The 23,903-nt window shown below is 43.5% G+C and overlaps 1 protein-coding gene across 3 annotated transcripts in view; it reads right to left on the reverse strand.

Moving 5' to 3' along the window:
* FBXO9 (F-box protein 9) overlaps positions 1–23,903 on the reverse strand; it is a 343,828-nt gene that overhangs the window by 58,278 nt on the left and 261,647 nt on the right. For 2 of the 3 annotated variants that reach the window (XM_069235799.1, XM_069235801.1), the window contains one exon: positions 5,042–5,137. The exons of the other annotated variant lie outside the window; for it this stretch is intronic. In XM_069235799.1, the coding sequence (XP_069091900.1) occupies positions 5,042–5,137 (96 nt within the window). The remainder of the gene's footprint in view (positions 1–5,041; positions 5,138–23,903) is intronic. 3 annotated transcript variants of the gene reach the window in all.

The following is a 23,903-nucleotide window of genomic DNA, read 5'->3' on the forward strand; positions in this document are numbered from 1 at the left end:
AACATACACCCAAAGAACACACACAGAGGTGGACAAATCAGGGACACTACTAGCATGCTTGTTTTGACCAGACAGCTCACCCACTCCTATCCTATCCATCAACGGACTGACCAAAAGGGTGATTTATGCACAAAGTGGGATCAACGAGGCCTTCAGAGAATTCTATACCACCTCATATACCGCCCGAATCCTCCGGACCCTGCACATATCACCTTATTTTTAGATTGGGTAACACTACCCTGGGTATCGGCAGGGAATAGAGACCGTTGGGGCCCCTATCTCAGGGTAAAATACGCAGTGCCATTAAACAGCTAGCTAGGAATTAGACCCCAGGATTAGATGGGATCCCTATTGAGTTTTATTCTGTGTACTCGGCACGACCAGTCCCATGAATGGAAAAACTAAAATGCTTCCTCGAAGGAGGGCTTGCTTCCAACTACCACCAGGGATGCGTTAGTAACCTCCTTGCTGAAACCTGGGAAGCCTCCCACATAGCTCACCTCATATCGACCACTGTTGTCCTTAAACACAGAATATAAAATCCTGAATACAATTCTTGCCCATAGGCTGCTCCCCCTGCTCCCTAGGCAGTTATATGCAGATCAATGCTCTTTTGTTCCCCGACGCAGTATCTCTGTGAATATACACTCCCTCTTCAACATAATGGATGCAGCTCAGGAGAAATATACCTGGTGTGATGTATATCTTTGGATGTTCATGAAGCCTTTGACATCTTGGGGTGGGACTTTATGCTAACGGTATTAGCCCAATATGGCATACCCTAGGCCTATCCAGAGGATTAGGCTTTTTTATACACAGCCCATGGCAAAAGCTAGAAATGGTTGCCTCATCTCAAATTCATATGAAGTGTCTTGTGGGATCAGGTAAGGGTGCCCCTTATCACTGCTCCTGTCTGTGCTGGCGATTGAACCAATAGCACAGGATATCTGCCAGGATTCCACAGGGTGGGTAATATCTATAGATTGAGCCACCCATTCTGTTTCAGTATACATTGATGATATGATCCTATATCTTAAAGACCTCCGTATAGGACTGGAGGAGATAGAAAAATTATTGGGCACCTTTGGAAGACTTTTTGGGCTACACATCAATGTAGACAAATCATGCACATTTCTGCTCTCACAACCCCCTATTGGACCTTCACTCCGATTTGGGCACATGGCTATTCAAGTAATGCCCAACACATTTTGCTATTTGGCTATCCAGGTGTACCTCGAGACCCAGGGTATACCTGAGGGCAACATCCTGCAAGCGATGAACTCTCTTAAGGCTCAAATAACTGTCTGGACCATCTTCCCCTTGTTTATGGCAGGCCGTCTATCCATTGCTCAGACGGTCATGTTACCACGACTTCTGTATTATTTTGCGAATCTTTCAGGGGTACTACCGGTATGGGTATGTAGACAGTTGAATGCCATGCTGGTGGGGCTCGCCTCGGGGTCAGGACGCCGCAGGGTAAACCTCACCAAATTGCAGTTTCTTCTGGATGGTGGCGGGATGGGGTCCCCTGACTTCAAAGCCTATTGTATTGCAGGGCAGCTACAATGGATGTCTTATTGGCTGGCTGGGCACAACCTGACAGAAACTGGATACACACCAGAAGAATTAATGAAGGCCAGCTACATCATTTGATATGTCCCAGCAAGTCATGGCCACGGGCCACCCCTTTTAATACAGGTGGCTCTCACCTACTGGAGAATGGCACTGAAATACACCGCTCCTATTCTTTCTTATGCACCAAATATTCCATTAAGCGGTCTCCCTATAGCCTCAGGTACGTTAGTGGTGCGATGGCTGGGTCCCTGGGTGCAGGGGCGGGGAGTTGGTGGTAGCTGACGGTGATGGGGAGAACTAGGTAACCGTTCTTTCAGAACTCTCGGGTAAGATGAGACCACTACCACACCACACCACACCACACCACACCAACCACACTGGCTCCTACTACATCATTAACCATCTTCTTCACGCCTCAAATAATAACAGACCACTTCCTCACTTTCTTATAGGTGACATGTTCAGGTTGTTATAAGGCGAACAGTTTATACCACGTAAAACCAATATAAAGAACAATATTTCAAATAATCACATGATATGTTGAATGCCATAATGATGTATTTTTTCTATTATGATGTGATACTAACTTACTTGAGCATGCAATGAATCTTATGATAAACCTCTATAAAACAAATAAAAGTTTGTGTTAAAAAGCACAAAACAATACTCATTATAAGATCTTTTTAACCATGACAAAACAAACTATTCCTGGATGGACCCCGAACATATCTTTGAAAGCTGGAAAAGTCACTTTTATAACACTGTGCGGTGAGAAATTGCATTTTTTCTAGAAACCATGCTAGAGAAACAATAAGCCAGATACCTTAGAAAACACAATTTAGTAACTTAAAAAGGAGCAACATATGTTGACTGATTGACAAATTAAAAAGAACGTATCTGAAGAACTGGCTAACAAATATCCACTATACTAGCTGTAATATAAAAAAGAGGAGAAAGACATTTGGAAACAAATTAGGTGAGAAGATAAAAAGATTAAAAAGTTTCCTGCTAGAAAATAAAAGCAGGAAGACTCACATAATAAAGCATAAAGTGCCATGGCTACGGTGGGCAAGATGGCAACTGAGTTTTTTTTGGCTCTCTGCCCGAAGCCCTTCCGAGGTGGTGCAGAAGAGACTAAACCAGACTCTTAGACACAGGCAACTGGATCAAGAGGCGTGCCGCTGGTCTGATGGTGGCCAGAGTGGTGTAGTCGCAGAGCGGCTATGTGGTAGGCGTTCTGGGCCGTGCAATAGGAGATGACATCTCCACGCAATGAGTGGCGACTCTGGGCTATGTCACCTTCCCTCTGAGACAATAGCTAAAATGAAGAGTGTGAGAGCAGCTACTAAAGTGGTCTTGCTGGTTCTGGAATGATTGTGGTGATGGGAGGCAGCTGAACAGTGGGAGGTGCCACTCGGGCAACTCCCCATCCTGAGCTAGTTCACATGCACAAAGACTGGACACAACACGGAGCAGAATCAGTTTAGGGTCTTGCAGCCCTGTGACGACATGAGATGGTAAAAGTGGAGCAGAAGGGAGGGGACTGCCAATAGAAAACACAGTGAGAGGTACTGAATCCAGCACATATAAGAATAAGCACACATGACGCATTCTGACCAACTTGGCGCCAGGCGCTCCATGTGGATGGCTTTAACTGAACCGAAGGCATTAATAAAAAGAAGGGAAAAACACGCGTCAAGTTGGCTGAATCGGTGCAAGTGAGGGAAATTGCAAGGTAATCGTACTGGGCGAAGAACTGAAAGCCCTGGAGGAGGAGGGGGCCTTTCCATGAACACCCACTCAGAATTTTGTCAATCCAATCTGTAAAAGTACAAGCTGCAGGGCACAAGTTATCCTCTCCTTAAGAAAGAAGAGTTGAAGTACCGTAGTAGTTGGCTTTTTGTGCTTTTCCTTCCATATGCTGTTACAGTGGTACAAGGCAGAAAGAGGGTCAATGTAGAGCAGGGCTGTGAAGGCATTCAAGGTGCTGGAGTGAACCATGCTAACAGATAGCTGAAACCCCAGCACAACCACGGATGACCATGATTTTACAAATGGGAAAAAACAAAGGCACCCAAATTACTTTCTTACCAGTAATTATAGGCCAAAGCTCCTATTGTGCTGCGCCAAATACTCACAACAGCGCACCCAATCAATCTCCACTGGAGGAGATTATGACTAAATCAGACAACCTGGATGCCATTTTTGCGGTAACCAGGATTACAAGAGAATATCCAGTGAGAAAAAAACAGATACAGGGGCCTTCGATTTGGGATTGCTGAGAGATGACCAAAAGAGGTTAATGGAAAGGGTGCCCTAAAATACCCAGTCTCACCAGATCCTACAACCACAGACGATGGAGCTGCAATACCTAGTGCAGGACCTAACAACGCTGATTCAATTTCTAGAGGGGAGAGCTGAGGATGCGGGGGAACAGGCATGATACATCAATATAAGAGTGGTGGGTGTTTCAGAAGAAATGAAGGGCTGAGTTATGGTTGAATTTCTAGATACATGGATAACATCCACAGTCGTACCAAAAGGTTTTTCGACCTTCTTATCCACTGAAATAGTGCACCTATTACTGGCACGCTGTACCCTACCAGTGGCCCCACTCAGGCCAACAGTGGCACAATTACTCAATTTCAATGACCGGGGGACCATTTCACTAGCAGCTAGGAAAGAGAAACAGCTTCAAACAGATAATTGCAAGGTTCTGCTATTTTTGGACCATACCCTATCTTTTCAGCAATAAACAGTGAACTTTGTAGGAATAAAAAAGAAATGCAAAATGGGACGGAAATATGAATTACATTTCCAGGCCAAAGTGAAAGTCATGCAAGATCGGCAGATATATTTTTGACACAGCATGCTGCAGTGTGGGATAAGGCCAGAAATAAAGACGAACCATTGTTTGACAAGCAGCTGAGAGGTCTAAATAGGTGCCCATGGATAGACTATGTTAATCTGCTGTCCACTGCACGTAAATATAGCTATTAAACTATTAATTGATTTCCCCTTGAATGGATTAATAATACCTTTTCATAATAGGAAGAACCGAACATTGAAGAAGCATTAATAATTTTAGGGAACGATGCAGCCAGCTATTCAGAAGCAAAGACTGCAGGTATTGAATTTTCTAGAACAGCATATTATGACAGGAAGGCACACACAGTCTGCAAGGGGGTGAAATCTTCCTCAACAAGTGTGAATTCAGTGTTGTCAGTAACTGAAATAATGAAGCCAATAGAGTAGCAAATAGAGAAAAGGATGCTGCTGTGGAGGCAATATCTGATTTGTGACTCCAAAGGTCTAAAAACAGAAATACGAAAGTGAAGAATGTTGAATGCATCCCTCCCTCAACTGGTGTCACTTACAGCTATTTAAAGTGTTCAGATTGTTTTTCCTCCCACAATTACACAAATTTATGTTGAACCAGATGGATACAAAATGCAATGGAAAATACCTTGGGTTTCTAGTTCGTAAACGTGGGACCATGGATTGCGGTTCTTCTGGTGTAGTCAGCATCATCACTAAGCCATCTGAAAAGAATCTCATGTACCTTCAGAAAACACAAGAGGTGACCATAAGTGCATCAAACTAAGATTATCATTGATCTTCAACACTTGAAAACACTCAGTAAAACGTGCTTCTTGGACAGAAAATGTTTCAACAATTAAAAAAAGAAAAACGTTTACACTGAGCTAAAAGAAATGAAACATGCATTGGCTAAGCCAATAGGTCTCGCCTGTGTGAGAGCTGCTGGCTTTGGCAATGTGTTTTAGCCATGTTGTACACACCAATGTGGCTGCTGTTCAGCATGGCTAAAAGTTAGTGGAGTCATTTGGGGTGGAGTGGGATGGGGTGGGGTGAAATGGGGTAGTTTGGAGTGGGTTGCAACGGAGTAGATTGCAGTGGGGTGGGGTGGTAGATTGCTGTAGAGTTGGGTAGACTGGAGTAGATTGTACTGGAGTGAGTTAGATTCGAGTGGGATAGCAACTTGGCCTTCCTTTTTCTATTTAAAAGTGATCAAGATTGAAAAGCAGACCAAGTGAAGCTGTATTTTTATGCAGAAGATGCAAAGGACCTCTCTTAAATCTGTCACGCAGTTATTAAAAAAAAAAAAAAAAAAAAACACACACAAAAACCAGAAAAACAAAACAAAATCCCACACTCCTAAAGACAATAAAGCGTACAACAGAAATACAGCCTTTTTTTTCTATTGTGATTTTGTGGTGGTGTCATCATTACTCCAATTATCTTATTTGAAACCCTGAAAAAAGTCGTACCTCTTGTTAGTTACAAACTTGACCAGCATAGGGATGCGAGGTTAAGCACCCGATCAAGGAAAGCACGAACTGGCAGCATTACATGATTGTCATTGGAACACCGGGTATAACAGCTAAACCTTCTTGAATTACTGCTTAACACACTTTTAGGGTCGAGCCTGCATCGCATGTGCTTGGGCATGAGTTTAGCTGGAGAGACGCTTTAGGAATTAGAAAAGGGCTCGGAGCCCCAGTGACGTCATGTCAGTTGTCTTTCATTGGTTTGTGGGTTTGTCTGTTAAAATCTGTTTGCTTTCATAAGTGGAAGGCACGCATACGTCATGCCTTTTCCGGTGGTTAGCCCTCCTCGAGCGCAGCAACCAAGTACTGGAAACATGCGAGGCTCGCTGTTGCCCGTCAGGTTTGGGGACTACTTTTTATCTTTTGTTTGCAGCGCGATCTCGCTTGGCAGAAGTCAAGCGCTTTGCATAACATCGACCCTGTTGAATAGTTAATTGCACTTTTGCTAATAGGTTTCATTATGAGTAAATGTTCTAGCTATTGGTGGACATATGTTGGCGCATGAAGAATTATCCAATGGGATCTGTCGACGGATGACATGGGGTGCCTTGCTACAGCGCAGGAGAGAGTGAAAAGGGACCTTAATATCTGCATGGAGTATTGTTAAACAGAGGCCTTCCCTTCAATGTATGCCATGTATGCATTAAATACTGCAGCCCTCCTCACATCTATTGTAAGACGTGCTCTAAAATAGCACAAACCCCGAGACTGAACCCTCAGGCCACCTGATAGCATTCATATTTAGAACACTGTGCCGAAGAAATATAATTATCCTGCATATAAAACTGGTTTGGCAGATATTGGATCTTGCTTGATAAATAAAAGGCAATAACAAAGTCGGTCACATATGGGGATCGTCAGATTAATGGTTTATAAATCATTACTTGAAAATAAATTAGCAGAGCTGACTACCAATTAAAATGATTTACTCATGCGAGGAAAAGCTGTGTACACGGTTGTCAGCGACACATGAAGGAAAAATCATAAACTCCCCAGGGGCTTTGGGTAAGTTACCTTACGCATCAATCAAAAAAATTTGTAGAGTGCGCTACTCACCCGTGAGGGTCTCAAGGCGCATGGAGGGGGGGAGGGGGAGGGAGGGTCACTGATCGAACAACCATGTCTTGAGGTTCTTTCTGAAGACCAGGAGGTCTTTGGTTTTGCGAAGGTCGGTGGGGAGGGAGTTCCAGGTTTTGGGGGCGAGGTAGGAGAAAAACCTGCCTCCTGTAGTGGTGCATTGGATGCGGGGGGCTGTGGCTAGGGCGAGATCGGCTGATCGGAGGTTGCGTGTGGAAGTTAACTCTTTCGTTGAGGTAGGTTGGGCCGGTGTTGTGGAGGGATTTGAGGACTTTGAACATCAGTTAGACATCCGACATTTTAATGGCCTCAGCTCTCTATGAACCAAGCTCATAGGGCAGACTTTAAAAGCACAGCATTCCAGAAATCCATTATTTCTCTACACTTGCAATGTATTTAATTCCAAACATTGGCATTACATGCTACTGAAATGGTGTGACAGCCTCAGCGCTACCCCCACTCTCCAAGTGTCCAGCCTCATCTCTAAGTGGCTTCATGTGCCGCTGTTGCCCTTTATAATTGCAGCTCTTACTTTGCAATGTCTCTCAGCTATACTATCCAGCGTCGCGCAGATGCAAATGAGTGCTGGTGGCACAAGGCGCTGTTTCATCATTATTTCGCAAGATCCTCATTAGCCACACTTGAATCAGAAAGTCCCAGGGCAGACACAGAGGAGGAGAAATCAAGGGAAGAAACAACCTGCATAGAATCTCCAAACGAGCAGCGACAAAAGCAACAGGCACACAAATAAGCATACAAGGGGTTGAAACATGTCAACAAACTGGCAGGAGGGGACCGGGTAAGTAATCATTAGGAAGTGCCCGACGGGCTAGTCTAACAGGTCAGTGTGTGGGCTGCTTGTTTTGGCTCTTTGTGGGCTTGTTTTATGGTCTTCTCTGCCGGTTTTTAGGAGCAAGCGCAAAGCGCTCCATCCCTTGTAGTAATCTCTCTTTGGGCTTCCAACCATGCCCACTGGGCTTCCAACCACGCCCATGTCACGTCAGTCACTTTCATTGGTTCGTGGGCTTGCCTTTTAAAATCCGCTTGCTTTCATTTGTGAAAGGCATGCATACGTCATGCCTTTTCTGGTGTTTTGCCCACCTACACAGCACCGGTAAACTACTAAAAATATACGAGGCTCGATGTTTTCAGCATGGTTTCCGGACTACTTTATCTGTTTCTTTATCCACTAGCGCAAACGCACTGGGGTTTACAGAGCGCCGTTGCACTCTGTTTTTCCGTTTTCAATTTTGGCACGATCGCGCTGCATTTTACACAGTGTGATCGTGTTGTGTTTTTTTTTTCTTTTAACTTGTGTGGCAATAAAAGTCCGGTTAGGAGTTTGCAACGCTAATAGCTCTAACTCGAGCAAATGCGCGACCCGTTGCATTGAAAATGCTTGTTTATTATTACTAGGTTTTGAAGTCAAGCTACTTCTCCGGCTTTATGGTAACGACTTCAAGTTTTCCAGTAAACAATGTCAGGATTCACTGGAAGTAAAGAAAATTATCATTTGCATTACTGAATAAAGCAATCAAGTACTGTCATCTGTTGAAATTTAAAAATGGTGGGGCAGAAACTACTGACACGTGTCACATTAAGCGAGAGAAACTAGTTTTCCTAAAATGAGGAAAGGTGCACGAAGGAGCTCAAATTTGCTCGGTATATGGGCCTTCTGGTGAGATAAAACTGTTTTCCATCTGCAGAGGAAGAGTGCAGATCTGAAAGCAGGCTATTGCCTGGAAACCCCCTGGACTCGCTGAACTGATGTTTAACAAGCATCGGCAAAAAATAACCAGTCAGACAATATGTACTGGAGAAACATGTGAAAATTAAACATTTTACAGCGGCATTACAACCCTAAGTCTCTGCCGAAAATCCGCATGCTTTACTGACACACAGCTGTTGTGTGCCTACAGTCAAATCTAGCAGGGTCTACAGCAGGTTGGACAAAACTGTAGCAGAGAGTTGCATCAAGAAGCTCACATCCTTCCCCCCCTGATGGTGCGTGCGGCTATTTTTTGTGAAAGGGACATGGCATCTGAATCCATGACGGCAATACATTATCATCCAGGCAGTCTTTCTTTTAACCTCTTTGCTGCTGGGCTTCTCCAATGCCCACCATCCCCCCCACCCAAAGTGCTGAGCCCTTTTTTGGCTATTTGGGGAACTTTGTGCTTAGGGCTTCATAACTTCTTCCCCCCCAAAGTATCCACGCCAAATTTGTGTGACTTTTTCCCGAACATCCTAGGGATTCTAAAGCACCAAGGGTTTGTGAATTCCCCTGGAAAGGACTGAACAAATAGGCAAAAAAAGAGCAAAATTTAGCATTTTGGGAGAAAACAAGGAAAAAGTGCTCCAGATAAAAGCATATTTTTTTACCCTAAAAATGGCCTCCACAAATGGTTTGCTTTACTAAAGTCACCATCTTTCCAGCTTTCAGGAACATGTAGAGCTGAATCAAGAAACAATTTTGTTACACAGTTTTTGCATTTTTTAAGAAGTGTCTAATTTCTCCTATTTTTTTGTGATCTCAACCTACTTCCAGTTTGTGGTGGAAACCAGGTTGAAACCATGGGTGATCCAAACAAGCTATAGAATTTTGAAAAGTAGACAAAAAACTGAATTCAGAAAGGGGTCATATGTGCAGCTACCTCAAGGGAATCTGCTGAAATAAAGAAATATTGAAAATGAGTACGACAAAAAGGCCATTTGTGACAACATTTTCATCTATAACTTTTTGTCACAATGGCTGATTTACAACAACAACATACTATTATGTCCATCCGACCCTTCTGGGTGCGAGGATATATAGGGGTTGTAGGTTCTCCAAGAACTCACGGTACCGTGATCCAACAAATTAGCTGCACCGTACAATGGTTTTTCACTGAGTACCAAGTATACACCAATTAATATAGTGAAAAAGGCAGAGTGAAAAATGGGTTTCAAGGAAACCTATGTATTTCTGAAATGGGCACAAGATATGGCATTTAGAAGCAGTCGCTATTTGTACATCTCTGAATTTGTGGGCATCCATATTAGCGTATGATTTAGAGGGTATTTTTTTGCAAAAAGTCTTCTTTCTTATACATTGGCTTGTATTTGAAAGGCACAAATGCAGCAAAATCCAATAGGAAATAACAAATGCTCTACTATTCTCTGCTCCAATCAGTCTTCTGATAAAAATTCTACCTTACTTGCACCACAGTTGCATCCCATTTTTCCACCAAAAACTGACTCTTGCTTTCCAATGTGGGTAAGCACTAGGTTTTGGACCCTAGTTCAGGGAAACATAGCCAACCTGTACATTTTTTTTTTTTTAAATGAAAATGTCACTTACCCAGTGTACATCTGTTCGTGGCATTAGTCGCTGCAGATTCACATGTTGTGCATAGCCCGCCATCTGGTGTTGGGTCGGAGTGTTACAAGTTGTTTTTCTTCGAAGAAGTCTTTCGAGTCACAAGACCGAGGGACTCCTCCTCTTTGCTTCCATTGCGCATGGTCATCGACTCCATCTTCGATTGTTTTCCCCGCAGAGGGTGAGGTAGGAGTTGTGTGTGTTAGTAATAGTGCCCATGCAATGGAGTGAATAGGTATGTACCAGTTAAGGTTTAAGTAATATATTTACAAATGTACAAAGTTGAAGATAACTTCCAAACGGCTACAGGCTCCCGGGGAGGCGGGTGGGCACAAGTGAATCTGCAGCGACTAATGCCACGAACAGATGTACACTGGGTAAGTGACATTTTCAGTTCGATGGCATGTGTACACATGTTGTGCATAGACTAATAAGCAGTTATCTCCCCAAAAGCGGTGGATCAGCCTGTAGGAGTGGAAGTAGTCTGAAATAAAGTTCTTAGTACGGCTTGACCTACTGTGGCTTGTTGTGCGGATAGCACGTCTACACAGTAGTGCTTAGTAAATGTGTGAGGCGTAGACCATGTGGCTGCCTTGCATATCTCGTGCATTGGAATATTCCCTAGGAAGGCCATGCTAGCGCCTTTCTTTCTGGTTGAGTGTGCCCTTGGTGTAATGGGCAGCTCCCTTTTTGCTTTAAGGTAGCAGATTTGGATGCATTTAACTATCCATCTGGCTATACCCTGTTTTGATATTGGGTTTCCTGTATGCGGTTTTTGAAATGCAATAAACAGTTGTTTTGTTTTTCTGATTTCTTTTGTTCTGTCAATGTAGTACATTAGTGCTCTTCTGATGTCTAATGTATGTAGTGCCCTTTCAGCTACAGAGTCTGGCTGTGGGAAGAACACTGGTAGTTCTACCGTTTGATTTAAGTGGAACGGTGAAATAACCTTTGGTAGAAATTTAGGATTGGTTCTTAGGACTACCTTATTTTTGTGTATTTGGATAAAAGGTTCTTGTATCGTAAACGCCTGAATTTCACTTACTCTTCTTAGAGATGTGATGGCGATGAGAAATGCAACTTTCCAGGTTAGGAATTGTATTTCGCAAGAATGCATGGGTTCAAAAGGTGGACCAATGAGTCTTGTTAAGACGATGTTGAGGTTCCATGAAGGAACGGGAGGTGTCCTTGGTGGTATAATTCTTTTGAGGCCTTCCATAAACGCTTTAATGACAGGTATCCTAAATAGTGAAGTTGAATGGGTAATCTGCAGGTATGCAGATATTGCTGCGAGGTGTATTTTAATGGAAGAGAAGGCCAGATTCGATTTTTGTAAGTGTAGTAAGTAACCCACTACATCCTTTGGAGATGCGTGTAATGGTTGAATTTGATTATTATGGCAGTAGCAAACAAACCTTTTCCCTTTGCTTGCATAGCAGTGTCTAGTGGATGGTCTTCTAGCTTGCTTTATGACTTCCATACATTCTTGGGTGAGGTTTAAGTGTCCGAATTCTAGGATTTCAGGAGCCAGATTGCTAGATTCAGCGATGCTGGGTTTGGATGCCTGATCTGTTGTTTGTGTTGTGTTAACAGATCTGGCCTGTTGGGTAACTTGACGTGGGGTACTACTGATAGGTCTAGCAGTGTTGTGTACCAAGGTTGCCTTGCCCATGTTGGTGCTATCAGAATGAGTTTGAGTTTGTTTTGACTCAATTTGTTTACGAGATATGGAAGGAGAGGGAGAGGGGGAAAAGCGTACGCAAATATCCCTGACCAGTTCATCCATAGGGCATTGCCTTGAGACTGCCTGTGTGGGTACCTGGATGCGAAGTTTTGGCATTTTGCGTTCTCCTTTGTTGCAAATAAGTCTATTTGAGGTGTTCCCCAAATTTTGAAGTAAGTGTTTAGAATTTGGGGGTGAATTTCCCATTCGTGGACTTGTTGGTGATCTCGAGAGAGATTGTCTGCAAGTTGATTCTGGATCCCTGGAATAAACTGTGCTATTAGGCGAATGTGGTTGTGAATTGCCCATTGCCATATTCTTTGTGCCAGGAGGCACAGCTGTGTCGAGTGTGTCCCCCCCTGTTTGTTTAGATAATACATTGTTGTCATGTTGTCTGTTTTGACAAGAATGTACTTGTGGGTTATGATGGGTTGGAATGCTTTTAACGCTAGGGAAACTGCTAGCAGTTCGAGGTGATTTATATGCAGCTTTGTTTGATGTACGTCCCATTGTCCTTGGATGCTGTGTTGATTGAGGTGTGCTCCCCACCCTGTCATGGAAGCATCTGTTGTTATTACGTATTGTGGCACTGGGTCTTGGAAAGGCCGCCCCTTGTTTAAATTTATACTGTTCCACCATAGAAGCGAGATGTATGTTTGGCGGTCTATCAACACCAGATCTAGAAGATGACCCTGTGCTTGTGACCATTGTGATGCTAGGCACTGTTGTAAGGGCCTCATGTGCAGTCTTGCGTTCGGGACAATGGCTATGCATGAGGACATCATGCCTAGGAGTTGTAATACCATCTTTGCCTGTATTTTTTGTGTTGGATACATGGTTTGTATAACCTTTAGGAAATTTTGAACCCTTTGTGGACTTGGAGTGGCTATTCCCCTTGTTGTGTCTATTGTCGCTCCTAGGTATTGCTGTACTTTGCACGGCAGAATGTGTGATTTTGCATAGTTGACGGAGAAACCGAGTTTGTAGAGGGTTTGTATGACATGATCTATGTGGTGTGAACACTTTGTCAGTGAGTTGGTCTTGATTAGCCAATCGTCTAGATACGGGAATACGTGTATTTGCTGCCTTCTGATGTGTGCAGCTACTACTGCTAGGCATTTTGTAAAGACTCTTGGAGCGGTTGTTATTCCGAACGGCAATACTTTGAATTGGTAATGTATTCCTTTGAATACGAACCTTGGGTATTTCCTGTGCGAGGGATGTATCGGTATGTGGAAATACGCGTCTTTGAGATCTAAGGTTGTCATGTAGTCTTGTTGCTTTAGCAATGTTAACACTTCTTGTAGCGTGACCATGTGAAAGTGTTCTGATTTGATGTAGGTGTTTAGTGTTCTGAGATCTAGGATTGGTCTCAGTGTTTTGTCCTTTTTTGGTATTAGAAAGTACAGTGAGTAAACTCCTGTGTTTATTTGTGTACATGGTACCAGTTCTATTGCGTTCTTTTGCAGTAATGCTTGAACTTCTATTTCTAGAAGGTCTGAATGCTGTTTTGGTATATTCTGTGTTTTTGGTGGTATATTTGGAGGGATTTGGAGAAATTCTATGCAATAACCATGTTGGATAATTGCTAAGACCCAAGTGTCTGTTGTTATTTCCTCCCAAGATTGGTAATACTGACTTATTCTTCCCCCCACTGGTGTTGTGTGGAGGGGATGAGTGACCTGTGAGTCACTGTTTGGTTGCTGGTGTTTTTGGGCTTTGAAATTTTCCCCTGTTTCTAGGGAATTGTCCTCCTCTGTACTGGCCCCGAAAGCCTCCCATTTGGATCTGTCCCTGGTAGGTAGACGGTGTTGAATGTGAGGTACTGGCTTGTGTGGTCTGGCCCCGAAACCCCCCTCTGAAGGTTGTTTTGCGGAAGGTTCCGAAAGTGCCTCTGCCCTGCGGGGAATAGAGTGCGCCCATGGCCTTGGCTGTGTCAGTGTCCTTTTTTAGCTTCTCAATTGCCGTGTCCACTTCAGGTCCGAACAATTGTTGCTCATTGAATGGCATATTGAGCACCGCTTGCTGAATCTCGGGTTTAAAGCCAGATGTTCGTAACCACGCGTGCCTTCTTATGGTTACTGCTGTGTTAATTGTTCTTGCAGCTGTGTCCGCTGCATCCATAGAGGAGCGTATTTGGTTATTGGAGATGTTTTGTCCCTCCTCAACCACTTGTTTCGCCCTTTTTTGTAAATCTTTGGGTAGATGCTCGATGAGGTGCTGCATCCCGTCCCAATGGGCTCTGTCATATCGCGCTAGGAGCGCTTGAGAGTTAGCGATGCGCCACTGGTTTGCAGCTTGTACTGCGACCCTTTTTCCGGCTGCATCGAACTTGCGGCTTTCTTTATCCGGAGGTGGTGCATCGCCTGATGTGTGAGAGTTGGCTCTCTTGCGAGCTGCCCCTACTACAACTGAATCTGGTGGCAGTTGTGAGGTGATGAAAGCAGGGTCCGTGGGCGGTGCTTTATATTTTTTTTCTAACCTTGGTGTTATTGCTCTACTCTTGACAGGCTCTTGTAAGATTTGCTTTGCGTGCCTTAGCATTCCTGGGAGCTTAGGCAGGCTCTGGTAGGTGCTATGGGTGGAGGAGAGGGTGTTGAAAAGGAAGTCATCCTCGACAGGTTCCGAGCGTAGCGACACGTTATGGAACTCTGCTGCCCTAGCTACCACCTGTGCATACGCTGTGCTGTCCTCTGGTGGTGAGGGCTTGGTAGGATACGCATCCGGACTGTTGTCTGACACTGGTGCGTCGTATAGGTCCCAAGCGTCCTGGTCGTCTTGGCTCATGGTGGTGTGAGCCGGTGAGTGTGACGGAGTCTATGCCGGTGATATGTGAGTTACAGGTGGAGGAGAGGGTGGTGGAGTTACCTTCTTCACCACTTTTGTTTGTGGTGCCTGTTCCTGTGTTTGGAACTCAAGTCTCCTTTTTCTCCTAATAGGGGGAAGGGTGCTGATCTTCCCTGTTCCACTCTGTATGAAGATCCGCTTTTGAGTGTGGTCTACTTCAGTGGTCTGTAACTCTTCCTCGAATCTATGTCTGCGCATTTGAGAGGACAGTGATTGCTCCTCTGAATATGAGCTGGTAGTTGGCTCGGTTGCCGGTCTTTTCGGCACCGAAACTATGTCCTTACTCGTTTTCGGCTCCGAGGCGACTTTCCTCTTTTTTGGAGTCGAAATTTCTCGGCGTCGATCTTCCTCGGTGCCGCTGTCTCTGCGTCGAGCAGCTTCGGCTCCGCTGTCTCGGTGTCGATCTTTTTCGGCAGCACTTTCTCGGTCCCGAGATTGCTGCGTGCCTGTGACTCGACCCGAGTCGGACGACCTGGGCACTAGTTCGGCCTTTTTCGGTGCCGATGGGCGGTCACGGACTTTATGGGTTGAGCCATGGCCTGTTGGCAGTGGCGTCCCCTGGGCCTTGTCTGTTTTCTTATGTGCTGGTTTCGACGTCTTACTCACGGTTTGTTCGACGTCGAATTCCTCAGAGTCCGATTCATGGATAGAGAAGGCCTCCTCTTCTTCTCCTTGTTCCTCGAACTCTCGGTGTCCTGTCGGTGTGGACGCCATCAGTAATCTTCTGGCTCGCCGGTCACGGAGCGTTTTTCAGGATCGAAACGCACTACAGGCCTCACAAGTTTCTTCCTTGTGCTCGGGCGACAGGCACAGGTTACAGACCAAATGTTGGTCTGTATATGGGTATTTGTTGTGGCATTTAGGACAGAATCGGAACGGGGTCCGTTCCATCAGCCTCGATGTACACGCGGTCGGGCCGACCAGGCCCCGACAGGGGATCGAGAATACCCCGAAGGGCTACCGGAGCTCTTCACGATTCGATGTGGATTCTATCTAACCCGAACGCAACAATACCGACGTAATTTTCCGAAGTTTTAACTATCTTTCCGTCCCGAAATCCGGAGCGAAAAGGAACACGTCCAAACCCGATGGCGGAAAGAAAACAATCGAAGATGGAGTCGACGCCCATGCGCAATGGAAGCAAAGAGGAGGAGTCCCTCGGTCTCGTGACTCGAAAGACTTGTTAGAAGAAAAACAACTTGTAACACTCCGACCCAACACCAGATGGCGGGCTATGCACAACATGTGTATCTGCAGCTACACATGCCATCGAACACAAGGTACCTAAAGGTATGCAGGGAGGGCTGACTTGCGTGGGTCCCACCACATTTTTGTTTTTACCTAGTATCCCTTGCAAACCTCAAACTGATTAAAAAAGCACATTTTCTCACATTTATGTGACCGAAAGTTCTGGAATCTGCGGGTAGCCACAAACTTTCTTCGAAATGGCATTCCCCCAAGTCTCCTGATAAAAATGGTACCTCACTCGTGTAGATAGACCTAGCAACCGCAACAGGAAACGGCCTAAAACCCAATGTGGATGCATCACATCTTTCCACTGAAAACTGACCCTTTTTTTCCCAGTGTGGGGTCACTCTAGATTTTGGACCCTAGCTCAGCTGGCACCTAGGGAAACCTACCCACCTGGACATTTTTTTTAAACTAGACACCTAGGGTATCCAGGGCTGACTTGCGTTGTATCTCACCATAATTTGTTTTTACCTAGAATCCCTTGCAAAACTCACAATTTGACTAAAAACACACATTTACTTCACATTCTGTTGATAGACAGTTCTGGAATCTGTGAGGAGCCACAAACATCCTTCCTTTCTGCACACCACCCTGTACTCCCCTGGGTGTCTACTTTTCAGAAGTAACTGGGTTTGGTAGGATTTCCTGGGTGGCTGCCAACCCATGCCCAACAAATGCAACTCCCCCTTTTGCTGATGCTTCCACACTGTGTCTTGGACCCCACACTTTTGCGGGCACTATGTTCACCCACAAAGGTGAGGTACCATTTTTATCAGGCGATATGTGGGAACTCTGTGTGGCAGGAAGTTTTGCTGGTCTTTATTGTTAATACTGCACTGAATAGAATCTTCACGCACAGTGCCACATAAACCCAGTTCCAAATTGCAGTTTTTTCAACAACTTAGTTAATGTATTACCAAAAACAAAGCTCCCACTTTGGTACATGAACTAAATTGTTGTTTATGTGGCACTGTGCAAGAAGATTCTTTTCAGTGCAGTATTAACAATAAAGAACAGCAATTAATATATTGTGATGTACAATAACTCCCACATGGCTTGCACACTAATACTACAAGTACCAGGATGCCTATGAAGTTATAAAGGCAGGTCAATTGGAACAACTTGTGAATGCAAATTTCAACCACCTGAAGAAGATGAAAGTTGACACGCTTTGTGGGATCTGAGAAAATGCTTTCTGCCGTAAGATGTCATTTTTAATAAATACGTATTGCCATACATCACCTCTGGGAGTGCAGCGTGATCTGTGAAGTAATAGGAGGGTGTTTGGTCATAATTCTACGCTGGCACCAGCAGATAGCGTGCTCTGTTCATAAGACCAGCTTGTTTGGAGATATATACATACAAACACATTCATACATATACGCACTCAGATCTCCTAAAAGAAAAAAAAAAAACACATTCCACAAAAACAGTAAGGGTCCAAGCAAGGGGTCAGCCCGATTGTCTGAGCCCCTGACAATTTATTTTTCTTGTGCATTGTAATTCTCCCGGGGGTGGGGGTGGTGGTTAAAAATAAAATTAGGCCCTCTAGGAATTGAAAGGGGGGTGGGGGGTAGGGGGTGGTGGTTTGGTAAGTAACCCACAGGACTGATCCCCAAACACTGGTACCTGGTGGCCTAGTGGTATTCCTGCTCGTGGATTGTGCCTTGCGCAATCCAAGATCAGGAATAGGGTTGTGAGAGGCATTGTTGGAAAGGGGAGACTCTTCTCTTTTCAACAATGCCTTCCACAAACATGGGGAGGCATCCTAATTGGAGAAACCCCCATCGGATGTGGCAACAGCGCACTTACTTGCCTCCTTCGCCGCTCCAGTGAGGGTTTGTGACGTCAGCACGCCACAAGGCACTCTGACGCTACAGATGGGTGGGAGGGAGGAGATGTAGAAGCGATTCCACGTCTCCCCTGGCTTTTTTTAAAACAAATTTAAGCAATCCGCCTGTGCTAGCACCTGAGGATTCTTTTAAGTCCTCCCCGGTGTTGTCTAATGGCCGAAAGATGCAATGGGGAGGGTGTGCGTGTGTGTGCTTGTGTGTGTTGGTCATTTGCCGACACACGCACCAAAGAAGTGCGCATAAACACAGGATTGGGCTGCCAGTGTGTGGCTGTCTGACTCTTAACTGGATTTTAAAGCAGGCAGCCAGGGACTTATATATTGCACTAATCTGTTTTAAATGCTGGAGAAAAATGTTAGTTGTCAGCAGATCAGAGGGGCGGTGCCTGAATGCACCAGCTATCACTGCAATCAAGCCATTTAGCCACGTATATGCTGCAATTTAAGTTTTACTTCAAAAAATTCCTGGATCAATGGCGCATGGCTGTTTCAATGGAAGTAGTAAGTTACTACGTTTCAATGAGTCCTAGGAATGGGATGGAGCCCTGTACCACAGAAAAACTCTGGAAAATAAGAAACACAGGCATGTCCTTGCAAGTTATTTTTTATGACAAGATGGTCTGGCATGTTTGTTATTGTTGGATTTCCTTGTTAAACAAAGTGCCTTGAAGGGAGCAGAAAGCATGGGGAGTGGGGGGTATGAGATGTGGGGGACAAAGGGGAATAGTACCATCGCTCCTGGAGCAGCGGACAGGCACTGATTAAGTGTAATATTTCTGTGCTGGTCTCGGCTCCACAGAAATTGGAAATTACGTTTGCCCAGCACTGGCCAATTAATGTAGCTGCAAAGAAGAGGGACGCTATAGCCAACAAACGGTAAGCAATGGAAGGGCTTCAAACCCTTTTTGTAAACAATAGTCTCTCACAAGCAAGACACATGCGCGCTAGTGCATTGTCTCGCAGGGTCAACCTAAAAAAGGAACACAAAATGCTAAAGTTATATTTATGTGACACTATTACTTTGGTTCTTTTCACAGCTGTATACCAAATATGCAGATTTGGGGGTCAGAAGTAAGCAGTTAAATACTTAAGCCATGAGATTTCCTGATCTTGTGAACAAAGTGGACATCACTTCATCATGCACCTTGGGCATAATGCTTTCTCAAAACATGTAGGGTGTTTCAGTTAGTCCTCCTGCATATACCCTTGACAAGAGCATGCCTCAAGAATGCAATGGAAATCACCTTAGTTCTGGCGAAATGGCCAGAGTCATTTAAAGGAAGAGTTGCCTAGAGGAGCAAGGACAGATGCATGAGGTAATCCATGTGGTTCCCGTGTCCTTGGATGTGGGCTTATTAGTCTATGTACTACCACAGTCGAACAGTGGAACATAGATCATTGGTTTTATCTAGACAAAGTTAAAAAGTGCATCAGACATAAACACTATGTAGCACTGCTTAAACCAACAAAGTAGCATGGTGATGGAACAGAGGAAATTCACTTTAAATATGGTTGAAGGTGAACCCCGGAACATGCAAAAACTATCTCCATCTTCCCTTTTTCTTTACTCAAAATCATATATTAGTCCCCTTAAGTAATCTTAATGCTATGTTCAAGAAATTCCTAAGTGCAAGGCAGGACATTGCCGTTAGCTCAGCCCTGTTCAGACTAAAGTGCTGAAGTGCATTACTAAAATTCTTAAGCGGGTGTTGGCAGTCCTGCATTGGACAAATGTTTCTAAAGAAATTAAACATCCACAGGAATTCTTTTTGCTAAGCAAAAGCAGGTGGCCCCCATTGGAAGACATCGGCCAGTCCTTTACCGTAAATACTTGGGAGCCCCATATCTAAGCGTAAAGATTCAATTGGAGCAAAGAGTATTTACATTACAAATTTTATGAAATATTTTCCCCTCATGTTATGGTGGGAGTTCCAATTTTTCAAATCCAAGATTCCAATGGCATAAAGCCAAGTTGAGGAGATTTTTATATTACAGACAGTAATTGGTAAAGTGACTGCGGCCAATAGTCCTGTAAAGTGGTGAATGTGTTGGCATGTGCCCTCGCTTTACCTGATAAATGTGAACTATGTTCCTTTACAAAAAGATGGCAGTTAATATTTTGCTCAAATAAGGATATGTAGTAACACATTGCAACTCCTGGGTTCCTAATCGCCACTTAAAGTTTATCCGCTTTCTACCTGTCTTAGCATTGAAGATCATCTCTTTACTCATGATGATGGTAATATTTAAATAACCACTATCAGCAAACTCTGAATACAATCCAAGTGTCTCTGCAGCCCCCTAGAAGTTAGGTCCAAAATCACAATATCATCCGCATAAAGAAATAAAACCATATTGCGGTGACCTGAATTTCAAGGCATCCACTCCCAATTCAGTCAATGCCATTCGTAAATCAAAAATACATAGGGAAAATAATAAGGAGGCTAACAGACAGCCTTGTTTAAAACCATTATTCATCAATATTTTCGGTGATAACCCAGAGTTACTATCAAGAAGGACACAGCACCAAGTAAAGGAAAAAAGTGCCACTGTAAAATCAAGCAGATAATCAGGGATTTTTAGATTTCTAAGTTTCTGTCACAAAGTCGGACAATCTACACAGCCAAAAGCTGTGGATAAATCAATGTATGTGGCGTAAACCAATGTATTATGTGACACCACGTAGCTCTCCAAGATTAATTGGAGGGCTGTGATAGTATCTAAGGTTGAACTGTTATGTTTCAAGGCAGCCTGCTCCAGTAGTATAATATTCGCAACCACTCAATCTTGTAGATGATCTAAGAGGCTTTTAGTAAATATTTTCCCTATACAATCAGGGAGCGATATTTGCCTATAATTATTAGGAAGGGCAGCTGAACCCTTCATATATAGAGGTAAGATAATGCTACCCCTCCATGAGGATGTAATTGATCTGGATTGGTCTGTATCAGTAACAATAATTAAAAAGAGCTGCCAAATAACCTGACCAGAGGTGTACATCGGATATAATAGTAATCTTGATTCGCTCCGTGCCCCTGTTTCCAGAGGCTCTTGTGTGATGTACAATCTCCTTAGTCTTAGCCGTAGAGGATCCCTCCAAATCTCCTCCTTCAGAGGAGGTGACCCCCCCCAAGGAGGATACATCTTCAACCAGATTAGAGGAGTAGAAGTTTGAGATATAAGAAACCATTCACTACTTGAAATTGAACTGATCTTTGGCCTAATACTACTCAACTCTGATCTGGTAATTATGTGCCAAAACCTTCTCAAATCTTTATTGATAGCAGCTTCTCGTACATCTATCCAGATCTCGTCCGTCTTCTGTTTTTTTATTGTAGCTTTTTATCTTGAGTCCCTTTTATCGTTTTCTGCTTCCCCGTGAGAAAAATTAAAATTGCTGCCTTTGTAATTTGTTAAATAGAATTTCTTATGGCCGACTACTAAGAATTTATTATTTACTCAAGAGGTCCCTTGAGGAGGAGAGTTCTTTACCACTAGGAACTATACAATCTTCTCAAAACTAGCCACAGAAATTAAATCTTTATCAACATTAAGTTGTAAAGTATTTTTAATATGTCTTTAACCTTTTTTATTTGAGGAATTCCAATGCATTTTCCTATTTGCGGCATTAGGTGCATTAGATCGTCCTTAAAATTCTAAGGCGAGGACTACTCTGGGGCTAGATGGTGTACTGTTCAGAAGGACATAGGCATGTAGCTATCAAATCAGGCTTTGATATGTAACACCACGCTGGAAGACAGTTTTCAAGTAGAGGAACCTAAAAAACTGCCAAAGAGAGCTTATCTCAGCTGATTCCCCTTGCTTCACACTCCAGTCTCTGGGAGAATCTTCTCTCCCCAATTGCAGTTAAAGTCTCTGCAAGCACAGAGTTTGTTGTGGGGTTACAGGAGGTATTCTGACCGCCTGCATGGGTTTCCTTTTTATAACTAGTCAAGCCCTGAATTGTGCAGGGTCCAATAAATCTATTTGGTGCTGAGCTGCAGTTGTGCGAAAGCCCAGTCTATCAACTGTCTTTGATTAGGTGAGCATGCAAACTTACAGTCCAATGTGTGAGGCGTGATAAGAGGTGCAGAAGGAGAAAGGACAGACAAAGAATAAAACTAAGGTTGCAGCCATGCTGGGTACAACTTTGTCATTTGTAAACATGTAATGTAGTTGATAAGGTTTATAACATTTTATTTTATTCATTGTCACTTGTTATCCTGTAAGTGTATGTTCAAAAGTTAATGTAACAGGCAGAGGAAAGGCAATAATGCACATCACTGAGAAAAGAGCAACGTGAAAAACAGCATGGTGGAGTGTGGAGCGCGCACACACTTGTGGAACAAAGCAATTTAACGTGTCCATGAAGTAACTAATAACTGATGGCAACAGACAAATATGTGGCAAAACAATATATTCACAAAGTTGGAAACTCTACTGAGGCATGAAATAAGCAAGTTACATTTCAGAACTATGTTAGGAATGAGGCAACCTAGCTGCCAGAATGTAGAGAAGGATTTAACATACTCACCTTATTGATGGACAGAAGGTCTTGGCTCCACTGGAAGACAAATGATCTCTCACCATAGAAAGAACGGGATGTCTGAGAACCAGACTTGACAAAGCCAAGCGAGAGCAACTAAGATGACTTACCACTGATGGCCTTTCACTATTCTGAATTATTAGAAACGGGATTTAGGGATGGGGTGAAAGGTGGTATTGTCTGAATTAAACTCCTGTCACAGTCCAGCATGAGCCTATCATCTCAATATTAATGCCCACCCAAGAGGCCAGGTTGTCGCTTTCTGCGTGGAAAACAAGGCTTGGCCTCAATGGCAACCCTTGCTGCACTACATTTTTGAAATTATTCAGCTGGTATGGGAACTCTAGGGTGGAGAACTAACAAAGACACATTGTTACCAACAGGCATCGAATTTTGGACCCAAACAAGCAGTTCCTAACAACATTACAATGTTGCTAGTTGCACACCAAATTACAAAATTTTACAAAACTTTGTGTTAGCCAAGTCAGAATATCTGTAATACAGATAAATAAATTGCAATGAAAATCTTGCTTTTTTTTCTTCTTTTTTTGATCACGTTGTGCTCAGAAATATCCTCATAAATACACAACAGCAAAAGCCAATATTTGCTTCATCGTCTGAATGTTTTCAAGGCTAAATTTATATCCAGTTCATTTTTTAGCACACTTGTATGACTTAGTGGTCAATTTTCTCTGTTCATGAAATTTGACCAGAATGGCTGGACCAACATCCTTGACATAAATGTGTATATTTTCATCAACTGCATAAAAGAGTAAAAGTTGAAAACAAACTCAGTACATGCAACCCTGATGTTGAGGGTTACTGAAAGAAAAAAACAACAGTATTTTTATTTTTTACATAATTTATGCAGCACTCTAAGCCGGAAAGGGTATAGCTTTGACTCGTACTGGGTGCTTCCTTCTCTCTCATGAGCTCTGGTAACAGCTTAACATGTGTCAGGGGTTGTTTTTATTCATTCCAGGTTGGTATTACCAATCCAAAACTGGAAAACTGTCCTGGATTGGTAAAAGGCTTTTGTCATTTTTCTGCTCTGCATGGATGGCGCTGTGTTAATCCCAGGATTAAGAAATCTGCTAGAAAACCAGATATTTGAGAAGGTCAGTTTTTGAGTGCTCCAAAATAAAGGAGTGCCTCTCCGACTAAAACATGGGAACTACCTAGGGCTCCCAATGTGTGTGTATATGTATACATATATGTGTGTGTATATATATATACACACACACAAATTTTTTTTTCATTGACAAACACAAAGCTTAAGGTGATGTTATAGTTAGGTGAAAATGTCAGTTAAACTTTTTTTTTTT

The sequence above is a fragment of the Pleurodeles waltl genome, chromosome 5, assembly GCF_031143425.1.
Source record: "Pleurodeles waltl isolate 20211129_DDA chromosome 5, aPleWal1.hap1.20221129, whole genome shotgun sequence".
In the NCBI taxonomy this organism is placed as follows: Eukaryota; Metazoa; Chordata; class Amphibia; order Caudata; family Salamandridae; genus Pleurodeles; species Pleurodeles waltl.